This window comes from Thunnus albacares, chromosome 13 (genome assembly GCF_914725855.1).
Source record: "Thunnus albacares chromosome 13, fThuAlb1.1, whole genome shotgun sequence".
Taxonomy (NCBI): domain Eukaryota; kingdom Metazoa; phylum Chordata; class Actinopteri; order Scombriformes; family Scombridae; genus Thunnus; species Thunnus albacares.
The window spans coordinates 22,729,273-22,748,658 of record NC_058118.1 but is presented as its reverse complement, the minus strand read 5'-3'; the positions used below and the strand labels follow the sequence as shown (position 1 = coordinate 22,748,658).

The 19,386-nt window shown below is 37.1% G+C and overlaps 1 protein-coding gene across 2 annotated transcripts; it reads left to right on the top strand.

The window, feature by feature from the left end:
- The first annotated feature begins 268 nt into the window (after positions 1–268).
- Positions 269–16,630, top strand: slc37a2 (solute carrier family 37 member 2). Of its 2 annotated transcripts, XM_044371089.1 has the most exons (19): positions 269–626; positions 820–900; positions 3,020–3,101; positions 3,572–3,662; positions 4,923–5,001; positions 5,091–5,226; positions 6,770–6,846; positions 8,102–8,268; positions 8,686–8,723; positions 8,811–8,951; positions 9,642–9,732; positions 9,845–9,907; positions 11,174–11,259; positions 12,001–12,049; positions 12,748–12,821; positions 13,692–13,770; positions 14,676–14,773; positions 14,960–15,024; positions 16,330–16,630. In XM_044371089.1, exons 2-19 carry the CDS (start codon positions 842–844, stop codon positions 16,343–16,345), a joined length of 1,491 nt encoding a protein of 496 aa, XP_044227024.1. In that variant the 5' UTR covers positions 269–626; positions 820–841; the 3' UTR covers positions 16,346–16,630. The 2 variants fall into 2 exon arrangements, with proteins under 2 accessions (XP_044227024.1, XP_044227025.1); XM_044371090.1 differs by lacking the exons at positions 269–626; positions 820–900; positions 3,020–3,101; positions 3,572–3,662 and adding an exon at positions 4,163–4,248.
- The last annotated feature ends 2,756 nt before the right edge of the window (positions 16,631–19,386 follow it).

Here is a 19,386-nt window from a genome sequence, read left to right as displayed (position 1 = left end):
TGTAACTCCATTTCTTTCTTGAAAACATGAAAGTGAGGTTTTCAGCAAATTTACATTTATGATTGTAAAACTTAAAAATATGGGATTGATTAGAAAATGCTCATTATCATATAGTGTTGATCCTTAAAAATACACATTTTCTTGTAGAAGCTCAAAGTTACAGATAATATTATTCAAGATAAATCTAACAGTCTCAATTTGAGAACCACAGAAGACACAGCTCTTATACATCCATGCACTGGGCTATCAGCTGTTGGCTGCTTCCTGTTCGCCGTGACGTCAGAGGGAAATGATCACGTGGTCATCGGGAGGCTCCGTCTGGAAAATCTCGTGGGATAAACTGAAATGCTAATAATAACAACACTTCTCCATTCATAACGGACGCTTTTTTATTTTTTATTTTTTTACTCTTACCGTCTATCGCGGATTCACAGAGGGAGGCTGGCTCTCTTGGCCGCCGTATATAAAATCAGCTTCACAGTATGGAGAACTGCTGGATGTTTACGGACTGTATCTCCCACCAGGAAGCTACACGACTGCTGCTTTACTCCTATAGCAGCAAGCGTCTACTTTAACCTATATTTTCCCGGCTTAAAAGTCCGTTTTCTCTCGGTGCTACAAAACAAGTAAGCGTTTCTTTCTGTCCCGGTGCTAACCAACTTTCTGTGACACTAACGGTCACACAGCAGCCGTTACTAAACGTTAATAAGCCGTTGGTTGCCTTCTCCTGTTAATACATCTAACTAGTTCGCTACTAAAAAAGTCTGATACACATCGAGGACATGCCTGAAACCAAATTTTGAGTGTGTTTGTGTTAAGTTTGACCACGTTTTCATCGAAAATGAAGTCGTCCCAGGCTCCCGGCATACGGCTTATCACGTCCTTTTCTCGAGATAGTTGGTAAGTTTCCATTATTCCTATTGTTCTCCACACTTCCAAAAAAAATGAGCCTCATTACAGTCACTGGGGTTAAGAGAGCAGCTGATCTTAATGTGTGTTAACTTATCTCCTTGTGTAAATGATTGGCCTAAGCACATCGATAAACACGCATTCTGGGAATCAATCGATCCATTATGTAATTAGCGAATTATGTATAACTCACTTCCTGTTACAAACTCATAACTGCTGCTTTTTGAGGGGGGTAAGTTAATGGTAATTATTCTATAAATATGTGAAGCCACGTTAAACTCCATTTACAGGAATGTCAGTTCAGAGCTTCCTCCCTTATTGACACAGATTTGACCTTTAACGAGTCGATATGCTCGTCGCAGCATTTCAGGAATTTGACAAGACAAGGGGCATTTTATTATTGCATCTCAACTTCTAGTATCGCTTCACAATGGGGGGGAAACTGTGGGCACAAGTCTTATTTTAGCTAAAGATGTGCGAAAACAGTGACATTACAGCGACCCTGATGCTCCAGCAGTTTAGTATGCAAGCCCATTCCCATAAAAGTATGAATGAATTATAATATTGTTATTATTTTTCTCTAATTGTGACTTTATTATTGTCCAAATAATTGTTTTGTTATCTTGTAAATCAGAATAATAAGACTATGAGATAGTTCTTGATGCAGCTGCAACTCGTTATCTTTTTTTTTACTGCTTATTTTCTTCATTAAACGATTATAAAATTAGAAAATCTGTCAGAAATCAGAATATATTTTTTCTCAGAGCCTAAAGTCATGCTTTTAAATAACTTTTTTTGTTCAACCAATCCTTCAAAAACCCAAATATCTTTGATTTATTATCACATTTGATTGGAAAAAGCATCAAATCATCTCATTTAAGAAGCTGGAACCGTCAAATGTTTGTCGCTTTGCTGGAAAATTGACTGAAAAGATTACTCAAATATTAAAATAGTTGCAGATTTATTGTCTGATGACTAATTGATTAATTGATTTATCTTTCCAGCACTAGTGGAGATTGCAATGGCAGATCTTATGCTCTTAACTGAGTGTATTCCTAAACCTGAAAATGTACTTTAATACATTTAGTTTATTTTTCATACTAAGACTGCATGTTGTTCCAGGGCTCTTACACATCTACACACTTTTCTAGCCGTCTGTTTGTCGCAGAATACTTTTAAAACTTAAGAGTGATACATAGTTCATGTTAATTGAAACTCTTTCTCACAGTGCCGTGCCATGTCTTGAGTCTATGTGATAAAAAAAACAACATAATGAGGAGTTAAAGAGGGCTGACGCTGTAGAGTCATTACACTTGGGTGTGCCATATACATGAATGGAGCATGTGATACAACACAAATTTTCGTGTGAACGGACATTAAAGTTTTATCTTATCTTATCATAACAAACAGGGTGTGAGTCACCTTTTTGCTTGGTCCACCTGTACAGTCTAATACAATCCAATACAACAGCCCTGCAATAAATAAATCCTATTTTTGTGAAGTTTATAATGCTCAGGTTTTGCCGATATTCTGTCAGAGAGAAGCTGAATCAACTCTGTGTTGATTTTTAAAGCCAAAGTTACAGGTGGTGGTGTATTGGACTGCCTTATATTGAAAGAAACTGTGTAATTAAAGCTTAATATGTTTATTACACTCCATTACAGTTTGTTACCATCAGGAAGATGTTTATACACATGCCACCTTACACTGCTGATACGATTTAGGTGTAAACATGTTACTAATATTAATTTAGCTGATTCTTGCTTTTTACCTGTACATTTGATAACGCCCCTTATTATGAACGCAATTGAACCATGAAATGCTGGCAGGTGTTTGTTTAGGTTTATTATGATGTCATTTTTCCCAAACACACATTTCCCATTTAGTAATTTTCATTTAACATAAAGGCTCTTGTAGCGTAAAGATTAACAAGCAAAAGTTAAAAAAAAAAAGATCTTGTTTTTTTATTATTTTGTCCTTATTGCTTTTTGCAGTGTACAAAATAAAGAAAAAATAATTCTGAATAACCAATATTATAATTAATTGAAATATTCCTATGTATCAGAAAGAGTTTGCTGCAACACGTGTTTTTTTAATATCTCCTTTGCAGGTATCGAAGCTTTATTCTTTTCCTCACCTTCCTCTTCTACACTGCCTACCATCTGTCACGGAAACCTATCAGCATCGTGAAGGTGACTGCATCTATTCAGTTCATTTTTATCTACACGAGGTGTTTGAGGGTTTTTGCAGGAACTTGATAAGTTTGGCTTATAGATCAAATGCTACCCTTAAAACACAGAGCTCCTTCATGTGAGTTTGGAAGCCACGAAAAAGACGGAAATGTCTGTCTTGTCCTCTTGTTGCTCTTTTGTTTTCGTTAAGTGCTACTGAGGCGCTGAACTTCATCTTCCCTTATCCTCATTAAAGATAAATGAATGGAAGAAAATGTGAATCAGATTTCTTATTCAGAGAGCTAGACAAACTTAAATTCTAATCACAAGTTCCTGCAACCTTTATATAATAACATCAATATGTAAACATGAATTAGCGCTTTCCCTTGTTTCCTTGTAATCTATCTAGTGTTGTATTCTGTTGTGTCTGTGAGAGTTTTGTCTGGGTTGTTTCATCTGCTTCCTTATATGTTTTTTTCACTGATACTCAGAGTGAACTACACAGAAACTGTTCCACAGTCATTCGGCCGGCAGACCTTAACATAACCAATAATGACACCTGGTGTGACTGGGCACCCTTTGGTAAGTCCTTCACTTGTTGCCATCCATACTCGGACACTTCACTCATTAGAAGATAATGCAGACTAGCACTGGACAATATATTTTGATATATTGTGTTATGAGAGTAAATTTAATCTGATTTGATATTTGTTTAAAGTAGATTGTTTTTTGTGTGTGGATGAATTGTCTTTATGTACTTATGTTTGCTAACTCACTTGCCTCAAATTGCCCTTTGAGGGCCAAAAGAAGTATATTAAATTATATTAAAAATCATCAAAATAAGTAATAAATATAAAATCAGCGTATCTTGATACTGGGAATTTTATATCAGCAAATATATAGTGCAGAAAAGGCTTTGGTGTACTCGTCAAGTAGTCAGTTAATTACCATAGCAACGTTTGACTTCTCATAGTAGGAAAAGCACAGGTGTTACTAATAACGTTAATGATGAATGCGTTCTCCGTATGCACAATATAAGGACCCTGAAACTGAAGCAGCTAAATAGATTTCAGCCATCATTCATTTTATTATTTAAACCTGTGCTTTTCCTACTGTGACATGTCAAAAGGCCTGTCTCTAGTCAGTCTTTTAGAAAGGTACTATCAAGGTAAACCTTACTTGATGTGTGCGTAGATGACAGACAGTGAGTTTAGTTAACTGTTATGAAGATAGTGTGTGTTTAAGTTAGCATCCTGTTGTCTGTTTTTATCAAGGTACCTGGTGGTTAATTATGTTAATGTTAGCTGAGGCACACTAGTGTTGAAAAGTGTTGAAAAGTTTTCTAGAAGCTGTTGTCCTTCACTCATGTAGTACAGGGAGATTTTCCTTCAGCATGTGTGAAACATCTACCACTGTTAACTAATGAGAGTTAGTTGTTTTAGTTCGTCTTGATTCAGTTATATTCCTGTTGGGGCTTGTAGGCCACACACACACCGGCATTGTGGCACAGAAATGAATAGGACTGAGGGATTATAATCAATTCGTGTCTATAGACCTAACACCTAAAGCATTCAGCAAAGTTTTGTAAGCCCAAGTCCAGTCTTGAGGTCCTGACCAGACACCCATCACAATTCAGTAAACGTCTTTGTTTAGTACAATTAGCTGAGAGCAACAGCTGTCCCACCACTGCAGAGACCCTGGATTCAATTCCCAGTGTGATTCCCCAGCTTAGTCACACCTTTCTGCAAACGCAAATGAGGGCTTACGTCCTTGATGCTGCACAGCTCTTACTGTAAAGTGTTCTAGAGAAAGCTAATAGTTTTATCTGTGTCATCTCTCTAGACCAGGACAACTATCAAACACTGTTTGGGGTCTTGGATAACTCCTTCCTGGTTGCCTATGCCATCGGCATGTTTTTCAGGTTCGTAGTGCAGCTGCTGGATGGCCTTATTATGTTTTTGTCTGAATGCTTGTGCTATATTGAGTCATAACCATTCCTTGTGTTCACAGTGGGATATTTGGAGAGCGCCTGCCTCTGCGGTACTACCTGAGTTTTGGGATGCTGTCGAGCGGATTGTTCACATCTCTGTTTGGCCTCGGCTACTATTGGAAAATTCACTCACTGGGGTACTATGCCGTCATCCAGGTAAAGAAATAACAGGCTGCAGCGCACACAACCAAGTTTTCCACTTTATTTTGTGGTTGTAAACAGTCAGGAGGCGACTTATTAATGGGTTGCTGTCTCTGCAACCTCTCATCCATTTTTCCAGACAGAACTACTGTGTACAGCAAAATCACATTAGGAGAGAAAAGAGGGAAGCACAGATATCTGACAAGCTGACTCGCCACAAAACGTTCAGCCATAGCAACATAAACAGGCTAGATTTAGCTGGTCATTTGGCTTTATAGGAAATGAATGCTAGTCCCAGTGTGGAGGCCTTTATAACTCAAGGCGTCGTATAAAGGCAGAGTTTTGTTTCACTTCAGTTTTTGTTGAAATTCTTTTTGATCAGACTGAAATCAGACTGTATTGCTGCTGTGATTTATGATGAGAATCACACTCAAGCCACCCACACTGCAGAGATTGTAGGTGTGTAAAAGCCGGATTACATCAGAAACGTGAAGGGACTAATTCTGGAAGAGTCTATTCCCTTGGTATTAAGGCTGCCACTAATGGTTATTTTATGTATTTGTTTTTTAATATATAAAAAGTCAGAAAATAGTGAAAGATGTCCATCACATTTCCCAGAGCCTAAAATGTCGCCTGCAAATTGCTTGTTTTATCTGACCACCAGCAAAAAACCCAATTACAATTATATAAAACAATTATATAAAATTGACCTAAACGATTGACTGAAATTGATTTCAGTAGTTGAGGATTAATCAACTAGCTGTTTCCCTACTGCCGTGTATATATAACATTAGTGCCCAACCACATATAATTGCTCCCACACAAAATGATTGTACAAAAATAATTTTGTATTTCTTTTCTTTTCCATTCATGAGTATGAAAATGCTGTTAAAACCACATCTGACTGGTTCAAAAGTCTGCTGGAAGACTTCGTGTTAGATAGTTTGTAGTTAGATGAATGTAATGCTGTTTTGTAGCTCTTAAGTGTCAGGTGAGCTTCCCACCATCACATGACTCCTCCCAGCAAATTCCTCAAGTAAATTCACAACCTATGGCAAACAAGAGAGAGATTAGAAATATTGTGCAATGATAATAATGTTATAAGATCCATAATTTTGACATTTGTAAGCAAAAAAATCATCTTTGACATAAGCAAGGCTAAAATCCAACATCTGACACCTGAAAAAAGAAAGTTATTAAAGACTGAAGCACCTACATGTAACTATCAAGACATCACTTATTCAATGTATTGATTAACAACATTATTAACTCCTTACAGGTTTGATCACGCTGGGCTCTATGGGTCAGTACAGACCTCATTTATCATCTCACCCCTTTGAAAATGTAGAGATCTCATGGTGGCTTAGTCAGGCTTTACTCACACATATCACATGACGCACTACAGGCGTGTGGTGTGGGAATGTTAAGCAGCACTGCACACTGGTGTCCTCTCACCCTCCTCTATATGCACAGTTTGTAGGGTTGCACCAGTGTTAAGAGGCTGTGATGAAGTCAGTTAACATAGGCTGGTCTCCTCTCTGTTTGCTTCACTCTGCAGGTCATGAACGGACTGATGCAGACCACCGGTTGGCCAGCAGTGGTGGCTTGTGTCGGCAACTGGTTTGGAAAGGGGAAGTGAGTACTGCAGTACTGGTGTAGTCCTGCTGACTGTGCAGTATCAGATGCTGCTGACACACCACACACACATTTGTCACGTTTTGACAGCACAGTGAAACCAAACAAGCTTTGACTTACTTCAGACCACTCACCCGAACTCCACATCCTAAATGTAAACTGCACTTTCAATATGTATGGAAACTCAGAAACCAGTCAAACTGGTTCTTACTGAAGTAGAGCACACTACTCGTAAACAGATTACACCCGTCTGGTCCAACCCTTTTCAGTGCCTCTTCTGTAGTCATGGATTATGTTTACTTGATCAAAAGAAAACACTCACACTGTATTAACCTGGTTGCTGTAAAATGCAGCAGGTTACTACTCTTTTCAGATTTTTTTAAACATTTGTGGTCTGAAATACATATAAAAGTTGCAAAAATCATGGTCATTTGTAGTCATTTATATTTTTAAGCTTTACATGACACACAACATTTTGTTGAATAAGCTTAGTTCCTTTCTTTCTGAGAGTAAGATGAAAATGTTGATATTGCCTGATATAACCATGGCTATGTCCAAAGTTCAGATACACCTTCCAACACCTCTAAAGCCCACTAACATGTTGTATCTTGTTTGTTAAACTTTCACACAGATATGTAAAAACAACTACGTGTTGAAGAATAGTGCAGCGGCTGTGGTCGCATTGACCACATGGTACTAGGTTTGGTACCATTGTGCCTGTACGGAGACAAAAACCAAATCTTCTGCTCACCGACCGCATCTGGCAACCTGGGCTGTAGCTCGAGATGCTGCACAGAAGTACTAGAAAAATTGTTACTCAAGAAATAATTACAGCACCTGCTATTTGGTGTTATGTACTGTAACAAATAGTTTTTACATTTTGGTTTGCCTACAAATTAAGCGAGATACTATTAATTTGTGAGCTTCAGAGGTGTCAATAGATGTATTTATGAACTCTGGACATAGTCATGCTAGTAGTTTCTGATATATTAAGTGAATAAGCATATATCCCAAAATATTGAACTATTCCTTTAACATGACTGTCAGTTTGCAACCCTGAACATATTGTAGTATACAGATATATAGAATATACAGAATATAAAAGGTATAAAATGTGCGAAAGCCTATTTAAGAGCTTTTACCAACCAAAGTCATATTTTTGAAGCAGTAACTTGACGGCTCGTTCATGTACAATAGAAGCAGCAGTGTGGAGAGATCATTCATAGCCGTTGTGTGTTTGTGTTTTGATCTTCAGGCGCGGGTTCATCATGGGTGTGTGGAACTCTCACACCTCAGTAGGAAACATCTTGGGCTCCCTCATCGCAGGTGTCTACGTCTCCTCGGAGTGGGGCATGTCCTTCATCGTGCCCGGCCTCATCATTGCCTCCACCGGGATCCTGTGCTTCTTCTTCCTGGTTGAGAGTCAGTGTCTGTTCATCAGAGAGACACACACACACACACACACACACACAAAACTCTGTCATAGTTAAATCTTGTAAAGGGTTTTGGATTACTTCATGAAGTCAGAGTCAGGAGAGGAGAGGCAACTCCACAGTGCCAAAAAGGAATTGTGACATTTTGGGGAAAAAGACTTGTTCCCTGTCTTTCCCCAGAGTCAGATAGAAGACCAATCATTAATTTAATCTCTCAGTAGAGGGACGGGTCTGGACATGTTTAACCTAGCTTAGGTCAAAAACTGAAAGCAAGGGGAAAATACTCCAAATATGTCTTTTTTACATGTTGTATAGTGTTGTTTTTACAATTACATTTGCATTGTGTTTAAATTCTCAACTGCTGTATAAGGACATTTCTGAGTCTTTCTTTTCCTCTGTGTTTCAGAACCTGAAGACGTCAACTGCACTCCTCCTCAGCACCACGTGAGTGAAAACAGAAACATTCATTGTTTTAATTCATCCCTAACAGGACTGCTTGAGCTCATGCATGTGTGTTTGTGTTTGTGTTAGGGTGATCAAGAGAGCAGCGAGACGGAGCCTCTCCTGCAGAACTCGTCCCACGCCGTCAACGGTGCCATCACCACAGAGCCTCCGGAGATTGTTGAGGAACATGCTGAGGCCATTAGCTTCTGCGGGGCTCTCAGTATACCTGTGAGTGGAAACAACTGTTTTTAACCATGGAAATGACACGCTTGTACAGTTGTGTTTGAAGGTACTGGGTGTAGCAGATATTTGTGCCAGCAGGTACTGAATTACTGAATCGATATTTCGTATTTTAGAATTGTATTTATAAAAAAGTTAATGAAACTGGATTTGATGAAATTGAATCTACATTTAATGTACAAAATTTGTATGTACAGTTTGAAAGTTGATCTAAAGCTACTACATGGAGGATTTGATAAGTATTACTGTGGCACCATCTAGTGGTGGTGTCAGAAATCACACTGTGTCTTCAGGATTTGAAAGATGCTTTAATCAAAAAAATACACACTTCACAAGTTGAACAAAGTAGAGGCAAATGGCTCAATGGCTCAAAGTTACAGTAATGTGTTGACTAATTTTCAGAATTGAAACTTTGTTTGACTTCATTCATTCAGGCTGACATTGTGTTCATGGATTTCTTGTAGGGAGGTGTGGGATATCTTGACATATCAAAGCATTTCAAATAATGCCCAGCGCTACTCCTGTTATGTAAAATCACATGTTGAACAGTTTTTCGTATGTCCCTGGCTGTGTGTTTCGGAAAGTGAATTTTGAATTACATTACTTTGATAATGATGAGATTTTGAGATGATGAAAGGCTTCTTCAGTGGTTTTCATGGTTTTATGTGTTTGTCAAAGGGAGTGGTGGAGTTCTCTCTCTGCCTGCTGTTCGCCAAGCTAGTCAGCTACACTTTCCTGTACTGGCTTCCTCTCTACATCTCAAATGTTGGTCAGTATTTAAACACGTGCTTTATTTTTACATTTATGTATGTATTTAGATTATAGAGTTTTAACCACATAATTTAAAGCTAAGTTAATGTGGGTTTTTCTTTAATTTTCAGCACATTTTGAGGCAAAGGAGGCTGGCGACATGTCGACACTATTTGATGTAGGAGGAATCGTGGGTAAGATTTGAGCTTTGACTGATAAATCATATCACATAATCTGACAAGATTTTATTTTCCACCATGTTTATGATGAAAGAAGAAGTAGAAGGAGATCCCTCAAATAGCTCATATAGAAGTCAACAATCTTGGCAGGCTAATTGTTAGTCTCTATAGAAGCAAAGGAAGGTAGCTATTAGATTTTATAAGCAATTGAATACCTAACTGTAAATATGCTGGTTCACAAATTCAAGTAGAAATTTCAAGCATGCAGGTTTTCCAGTGATTCATTTTAACTTCTGTTTCTTGAATCATAAACTGATAAGACCTTGGTATCTCGGATGTTGAAGTTTGAATTGAATTTTACCAATCCAATTTGAGTAACCAGATTTTTAGATCAGAATTTGACAGTTTGAGCAACTTGAATATCATTTTTTTTCAATGTTTTGTATTTGAACCTGCTATCTGAATTTGAAATAAACTGCTAAAATTTTCAAAGAGAGGAACTGAAACCATCTGTTCAAAAACTGGAGAATAAAAACATCAGTTTGCTGTTTTTCCAGGGGTTATTTGTCTCTGAACAGTTGCCAGGTAACCAGTGGAGACTCCAGGAAGTTAATGGCCTTGGCCAAGAAATAGTTTGGCACATAACTTCTCGTAAAACTGCAACATGTCATTTTTACATTTTTGTTTGTGTACAGATTAAACAAAAGAGATATACTATGTTAATCTGTCAGCTTTAGAGGTGCTGGGAGGCAGATTTTGTTACTGCTGGAGGGAGCCAGACTAGCTGTTTCCACCTGTTTCCAGTCTTTATACTAAGTTAAACAGCTGCTAGAGTGGTATCAATCTTCTCATCTAACTCAGCCAGAAGGGGACTAAGTGTATTTCCTGACATGTCAAACATTTGCTTTTCAGTAGAGATTCAATTTCATGATTAGGTATTCAGTTGCTTATAAGATTTAAATCCATACAGCATTTATTTGCTTAGACTTAGACAGTCTTAAGCTTAGATCTCATCACTTGCTGGGAGGGTGTCACACAGCTAGACTTCAAAGGAGGGCTGATGATTTGAATGGTCAGACTCACTCTGCAGTTACTGTTGAGATGCCCTTGAGCATAACTGCCAACAACTATAGAAACTTATGCAATTAAAGCTCAGAGCCAAACCACAGCAGTATCCTGGAGAACAGCAGTGTTGATAATTACTACGTCTTAAAACCAACAGACATCATCATAATGCCCCAAGGAAGATTTTATCTGACTGATTGTGTGCTGTGTGTATAGGAGGAATCATGGCGGGCCTCGTGTCTGACTATACTGGTGGGAGAGCGACAACTTGCTGCGCCATGTTGCTTCTTGCTGCCCCTATGGTGAGTGTCACCTCATACATCAGATTATTTAATAACAGCAGGTCATCCTCTTCATCACTTGCTCCTTGGCTTGATCCCACATAAATTATATGTGTTTAGACTCTCATTATTCTATAAGTTTCCTATAAAAAGACCAAAAGCAACAATTTGTTGGTCAGTCTCTCAATAATTTCCAACTTCCCTGTCCTGTCTGTGGTTCTCAGCCCCGAGCCCATTTGTTCCTACTGACGATGTGAATCTTAAAATATATAGTTTGATTCATAAAAATTGATTTCCTAAAACAGCAAAAACAGAAGGTGTTCCTGTTATTTTTTATTATTTTATATGTAGAGTTGGGTGAAAAGCCATTATGAAGTTGAAACTGGCTGTGTATAGTCTGGATTTTTCATTAATATAATCTTGTAATTTTGTGTAAATGTTGTTTTTTCTGTATCTCAAAGGCTAAATTACAGTTGAGTAGTATAATTTCTGAAGGATACAATATTCTGTCAAAAACAAAGTTTCATGTTATTATTAATGTAAAGATATGTTGTGTGATTTTGTTTGAAACTCGTGTGGAGCTTCTTTGACAGTATTGCACTTTACACTAGAGTAGGAAAAGTATGTGGCAGAGGGATGATACAGTATAATATTTCACCACAGTGTAGATTTCTGTCCTCAGTTAGTTGTTATGAGAACATCAAGCTGAATGTCTGATATCTGCTAATGTTTTTTGGGGGGGGTTTTTTGTTCATGGTGCAGCTTTTCCTCTATAATTACATCGGACAAAGGAGCCTTGGAACTACAGTTGGTGAGACTTCTTTACTACTCTTGCCTTGTCCGCAGCCAAAATGTTTTATTTCAGTGTTAAAATGTTCTAATGTAAACTCAGATCACAAGTTGTTAGATTGTTGTTTGAATTATTTAACATTTAATTGTTGATGAAGTCATCTTGTAAGAAAATTGATCACATGATGAGATAAGGTCATGATCTGTCAGTTCAGTAATTAGCTCAAGTGACTTATAGTATTATGACATACTGATTGACCGCAGCTGCAGATTCTTCATCAAGACTCATCATCATTTCTTGTCTTTGTTTTTGTACCTGTGATGTTTGGAGCAGTCAGAGTTGGCTCATTGTCTGCTTAACTTTTACTCAATAGTCCTTTAACTTTACTCCACCCACCCACTAACCCAGTGTGGGCACCACTGTTTTATCCTATATCAGTGGTTCTCCATATGCTCATGTTTGCACCATCAAGACCCGATATAAAAAAATATGGAGTAAAGTTAAAGGACTATTGAGTAAAAGTTAAGCAGACAATGAGCCAACTCTGACTGCTCCAAACATCACAGAAACTGAAACAGAGTGGTCCTGTTTAAAAGTAGAGAATGAGTCATTAGCAATCAGAAATAAACCTGAACACTCGTTTACTTATTTGTACAATGTGGGTCTTTATGAATACGAAGTGGGTTTATCCTTTACTTGCATTTTTTTTCTGTATGTAGCTATGCTGCTTGTGTGTGGAGGCCTGGTGAACGGACCGTACGCCCTGATCACAACTGCTGTATCTGCTGACCTGGTAAGACCTGAAGTATTGGAAACCCAACCCTCTGCTTAATGTCCCTGCCATCCATCCCTGCAGTGCTTACCTAATACCGTCTTTTCATTACAGTAAATATCCATTTCTTACTGTACTTGCACAGATATATTTTATGGATACATATGGAAGGTCTGGTATGTGTGTCAGTGGTGCAAAGATGTTTCAAATACTCAAAAAGAAAATTGAAAAAGCTACTTAGCTAAATGTAAGCTAAATGTAATTTGTCAATAACCTGCTCAAAGTAAAAGTTAGATTATGGTTGTGTAGGCCACTGCAGAAAAATTTCATGTTAAACATTTGGATGGTGATTTTCTATATTTTTCTTATTATCAACAAATCTCATGTGCAGAGCCAAACCAACAATGAATGGCCCTACAAGTATCGCTGTTTTTACTCTTTGGAGCTATTTCTAAATAAGCTACAGTAACCTCTGTCTTCATGGACAAAGTAATATGTCACTGAGTGCAGCAATGTGGCTCACTGACGTGTTTTTAATAGTTTTGGGGCAACAATGGAGGTCTACAACACAGAGGAATAAGATCTGTCAGACTTTGGACACACACATAATACTTTTAAGTAGGATCAAGTAAGTTAGTTTGACTCTGCACATGAGATTTCTTGACAATAAGAAAAACATAGAAAATCATCAGCCAAATCCTTTAAGTGCAACAGACAGAAAAAAGAAAGATGCACAGTTAAAATAACTACTGGTTTAGTTTTCTCCATCTCTGCCTGTTCTTCCTCTCTAGCCCTCTTTTCTTCCCCTTCTCTTCTTTCTCTTCATTTCCCTGCTTGTTTGGGTGTTGACAGTCACTCATCGTTACTTACATGATGTCTTTGTTACAACAGGGAACACATGAGAGTTTGAGAGGAAACTCCAGGGCATTGTCAACAGTGACGGCAATTATTGACGGGACTGGTTCAATAGGTATGTAATGAAGTGTCTGAGTTGTAGAGATCCAGCATCTTCTTGTTGGTATTTTCTTTTATATTACTCCATTAAACCTCCTCTAATTTTTTTATATTAACAATGAATCAAATCAGTATTATCACCAACTCTGCTGCAGCTTTATAGAGGGTTTTAGTGTCTTTTTAGGTCATTGTTGTGGTTTTAAGGATCACACTACCTGCCCAGCACCTAACAACAAACAGACAAAGTTATCAACTAGCTGGTGAACATTGTGGGGCATTTAGCAGCTAAAAAGCTAAAAAACAGAACTAGGAAGAGAGTGAATATTGGACTTAATCTTCATCTTGTTCTGCTTCCCCCAAGTGGACAAATAAAGAAATAAATGCAGCTTTTAACATCCAATAGTTTTTCCTTCATACATGCAGAGTTAAATATGAACATTACAACCGTCAAGCACCTTTAGATGGAAAATGACTATAGTAATGTTAACAGTATTTTTAATAGTGTTTTTAACAAGTAGAACACAGATAACACAGCTCCTTGCAAGTGAGACAATAGAAAACATTAAATTATAATAATTATATATGATACAATACAATTATGCACAACACAAGAAAGGTTGTAACTCTTACCAATAAAGAGAGGAGAAAAAGCTAATGCACAAAATAAAAAACTACTAAATAAACAACTACATAACAAGGCTATCTAAAGATATTTGCTTTATTTTATCGACCAACTAAAAATTATTAATACTTTAGTTCAGACACTTTAGATCATCAAGTAATTCAGCTCTAATTTTTTGAAGTGAGGACATTTTGTTTTGCGGCAAATGCCTTTAAAACTCTAAAAGGTTGAAACTTTTTGATGTTACTCGACTTGATGAAACAGGTTTCAGTGCTTTAATGTTTGTATGTTCTCTGTAGGAGCTGCGTTGGGTCCTCTGCTTGCCGGTGTGATCTCTCCCACCGGCTGGAACAATGTATTCTACATGCTCATATCTGCCGACGTCTTGGCCTGCCTGGTCAGAAACACCTCTTCATCTATTCACTGACATCACTCTTTAGTCTCTTACAGTACAACACAGCAGAGCTAGAACGTTATTTGTCATATATTGCTTATAGCTTGTCGCTTATTGGATTATTGAATCCTCTTGACTGATGATGATGTTCCTGTAGTTTTGTAACAACTGTTGTTTGTTTCTCTTTAGTTTTTGTCCAGGCTCGTTTATAAGGAAGCTCAGGGCTGGTGTGGACGCGCCCCTCGTGTCAGAGGGTGAGTATGACCAGCGCTCGTCTCAAAGATGAAGAAACTGTGACTATTGTTTTCAACCTTAACCATCATTTAATCACAAAGTCCTTTGGAGATTTAGATCTATTTGTCTTCTGGGACCAGACCAAAATAGCACACCATCACAAAAACTACAAATGTTTAAAACTCCCAGTAAGGGTGGGATGACTTCAATAAAAATATTGAATGCCGTTCAGATTGCCGGTTTTGAAAAGTTAAAAAAATACTCAATACTCAATGCCCATCCCCAGTTCCACCATCAGAAAGAATGTTTTAAATGCTATTAAACCAACACTTTGTTTGAAGCATATTGGGAACTTAAAGGACATGTTCATAATTTTTTCAGTTTTTCCAGTTTGTCTTAAAACAACAGCCAGGAGCCTAAATGAACATTGAAACAGGTTTGGCTCGCTGTGATCATTCCTCCTCTTCATACATACATTAAAAAATGGGGGACAACATCAGCATTCCTCCTTCTGTGCAAAAATGTATTTAAAAGATTATGTGAAGATAAAATGAGATTTCAGCAGTCTGAGTTAGTCAAATAAAGTGTACCTGGATGGTACAGTGTGTTCCTGTTCAGCTTCATTTGAAGGATAGTAACCAACAAAAAGAGGGATTTTGGCACTAAAAAGACAGTAACTTTGAAAGATATTGACTTGATTAATTTGGACGGCTGAAACTTTCAGTTCAACTAATTGAACTTTTAAATACATTTTTGATTGAAAGGAGGACAGTTGATTTTGTCCCCCATCACTTAGATAAGTGCATTATTTAAGGATCTTCTAATAGTCAGTATGAACAGGAGGAATGATTACAGCAAGAAAAACATGTGTCAGTGTTCATTTGGGCTCCTGACCTTGTCCTTTTAAGGTATGCAACTTAGAATTAATTCACTTAAGGAATAGTATCACATTTTGGAAAATATGCTTATTCATTTTCTGACTGAGAGATGAAGAATGATACCACTCTCATGTCTCGTCTCTGTATTACTGACTTTACATGAGAGTGGTATCCATCGTCTCCTCTTAACTCTCGGCAAGAAAGCAAATAGGTGTTTCCAAAAAAGAGCATTTATTCAAATAATGTGACAGTGTTGTGACAGAAACTCTCAACAAGATATTAACTTTATAGTATCATTAAGTACAGATTCAAAAATGGCCATTAAATAAAATCAACAGCTCTGAACAAAAACTGAACATTATAAGCAGGATATATATCTAATATATATATCTAATATTCATTAACAAATGAACTGTAACTTTTTTATTTTTCAACTTTTAATTCCAGGTTCAAAGAAATCTGAATTACACACACCAACAAGCTGGGAACCACTCACCAATGAGGGAAACAATGTTGTTTTAGAGAACTGACCTCACCTTACAGTGGACAACCTCTTTCCATTTTGGCTGAATGGAGACCGAGCCATCAGTGGAAGATTCAAGGCACTAAACTGATGATTGAAGCCTTCTTCTTATTGTAAAACAGAGAAATATGTCTTTATAAAGACGACACTTTTTTATGACTAATCTACTCATTCTAACTTGTTTGTTTTAATATTCTTTTATCATTAAAGTGTACATACTATGCATTTTCTTAATTTTGTCTTTTTCTGTCTCCTTGGTTACCGCATCCTCACAGTATACACCATTTCAGATCAGTACAGTTTTATGTTATGACATTTAGTCTTTGAAGAGTGTTTATCTAGCATGGCTGAGTACAGTCTAACATTTTGGGAAACAAGAAGTTAGGGAGCAAAATTCTCTAATAAACTAGTGTCTGAAAATGGCTTTTATTGTCCACCAGGTTTCAACTTCATCGAACCCTTGATCACACACATCTGTAGGAGGTGCTGCAGCATTGACAGGAGGTGGAAGTTTTGTAGGAGCCACATTTACATGCAAAGTTGTGTGTGAACCTTGAGTATATACTGTATGTGAGTTAAACAAAACAACCTACTGACCCCATAGGAACATGAAAAAAAATCCAAGAAAAGATTTTATCAAGATAAAACATTTAGAAAGAACAAGTTTTAAAGCAAGACACAATTTCCCTCTGGTTTTTCTTGCTATTCATGGTGAAAATCTGAGGTTATACTATGTATCAGCAGTTATATTTGACTCATTAAAAAGAAAAAAAGCTAAACTTGTGTCAGACATGGCCATCATCTGTTTAATGACAGTAAATCAAAGTTAACATGGGTTCTTGGAGAGTTAGAGGTAAAGAGAACTGATTCCCTGAGACTCAAGAGGATTATATGGCACTGTTTCCACTTTCCATCTTTGCCATAATAGCTTCAGTTACATCAGTAAAAACGTCACTTTACTCTTTACTTTAAAAAGTACCTGCTGTATTCATAATTGTAGTGGTTGGCCACTGCAAGGCACTTCTCTAAAATGAAATGAAATACACAATCGACACTCAAAGTAGAAATTAATTTTAAAAAAGGCAATATAAAAAGAAAAGCCATCATGCACTTATATGAGTGTCTGATAAACAGCACACAGACCAACAACAGGAAACAAGAGACAAAGTAAACAATGCAGCAAGCAGCGAGTTTCGAACAGCAAACACTCTGCAGAGTCATATTTGAGACATCAAATGAAAATACATGAATGAAAACACACTCCAGCCGTCGTCATGAAGCATGTTTTGAACAATTGCCAAATTTCATTTATCTTTGAAACCACCAGACAGAAGACACACTGTAACATTTCTTGACTAAAGGCCTCCATATGCTTCAAATGGGGTGCTTGTTGGACCGCTGCAACTATACAGGTGCACAACAAAGTAGTTTATTTCCAAAACAATGTTTTCCATGCCTTATTGTTTTTCTTATTCAAGTCCTGGTAGCTTGTTACAGTGATATCATATCGAACGGGGAAGCCTTTGATCGTGACAATCAGCTTGTACCACATTTGTCTGAAGTGCTTTTGCATTTTTGAGTTGGAGTAAAATATTTCTGGAAGGAATCAAAACAAGCATTGTTGGTGGAGCATAAGAGAACATTTGCACAAAGCTAAAGCGCTTTCAACTTCTCCAGGTTTGAGCCACTGGGCAAATTTTGTGTTTTGAACGTAGCTAAAACCTCTTTTAAGACCTCATTCATAGGATTCATCACCTGTAGACTATAACGACACATAAAAGACACAGATAGAGTAGGATGCAGCCAGGAGGCGGCTATGACAGCAGACTTTTCTCCCTGTTATTCAGTTAAAAAAATGACTTTAGACTTTCATACTGAGACTTCAACACATGAACTTAAAGCAGAGATTCACTAAGGATTTGTTTAAATGATCTGAAAGCTTTGTTTCAAATCTTAAGTATTTCAACATGAAATTTCTTTCATGTTCTTTGACTAAATCAGGTTGTGAAAAAAACATCCTTAGTTTGTATTTATTAAGAGTTTAACACCTAAAACCAGCCAATTTTCTTCATCAGGACCGTGCAGGTGTGGTTTGATCAGATTTGATTTTGATTGGTCCATTTGAACACATGACATCAACTTTTTAGAGCCAAATTACGCCCACTTCAGGACAAAATTACCAATACATCAATCTCTCATGTGAAATGACGACACCTGTTCTACATTTGGCAAAACATTTTGTATATTGTTGGTTCATGTATAATTTCATTGCTGATAATAAGAAGCCAATAGAGAAAATTGTTTTTCAGGGCCTTCAAAGACCAGTGTGTTATAATTCCAGTTTATTACATTTTGGGTCTTGTTTTTGTAGTTTCATCCATCATTTCTATCAAAAAAAACATAAGTAATTAAAAAAAAAAAATTGTAATAAGACTAATAATGAGATCAGGGAACACAGTGAAATCGCTAAAAACAAGTTGGACGAGGTAATAAACACAAGCAGTCATATGATCTAACACTTTGTAAACTAATCCAGGTGAGTCAACCTTATTTGGAAGATGAAACAAAGGTGAACGTTCTGTTGTAAACATCCATCACAGACCAACTTACTGCTTCGACTTTGATCAGCTGCACTTCTGGTAACGTTGCACACAAAGAGGGATTATTTCCAATATTATTTTCCCAAACCGGTGTGAGCTTTAATACGAGTCTCGGTTGGTGAATAACCATCAAAAATTCACCAAATAATTTTAATTTAATTAATTTTAGTTTAGATGGCAATGAGGGATTTTTTACAAACATTTCAGGAGTGTTGATTTTCACTTTGACATCAAATTCAAGTTTAGAATCTGGCAAAATTGTTATTTACAAGCTGTCTGATCGTGTTTCTTTCCTCCTGCCCAGTACAACAATATTGAAACTGTTAGGAATGATGGACAAAACTGCAATAATAAGACCAAAGTTGTAATAAAGAAAACGAT

Coding starts and splice junctions, on each gene's coding strand:
- slc37a2 (XM_044371089.1), top strand. CDS start 842: ATGAAGTCGTCCCAGGCTCCCGGCATACGGCTTATCACGTCCTTTTCT. Junction 8,724..8,810: donor GCACTCCTCCTCAGCACCAC/GTGAGTGAAAAC, acceptor TGTTTGTGTTAG/GGTGATCAAGAGAGCAGCGA. Junction 8,952..9,641: donor GCGGGGCTCTCAGTATACCT/GTGAGTGGAAAC, acceptor TGTTTGTCAAAG/GGAGTGGTGGAGTTCTCTCT.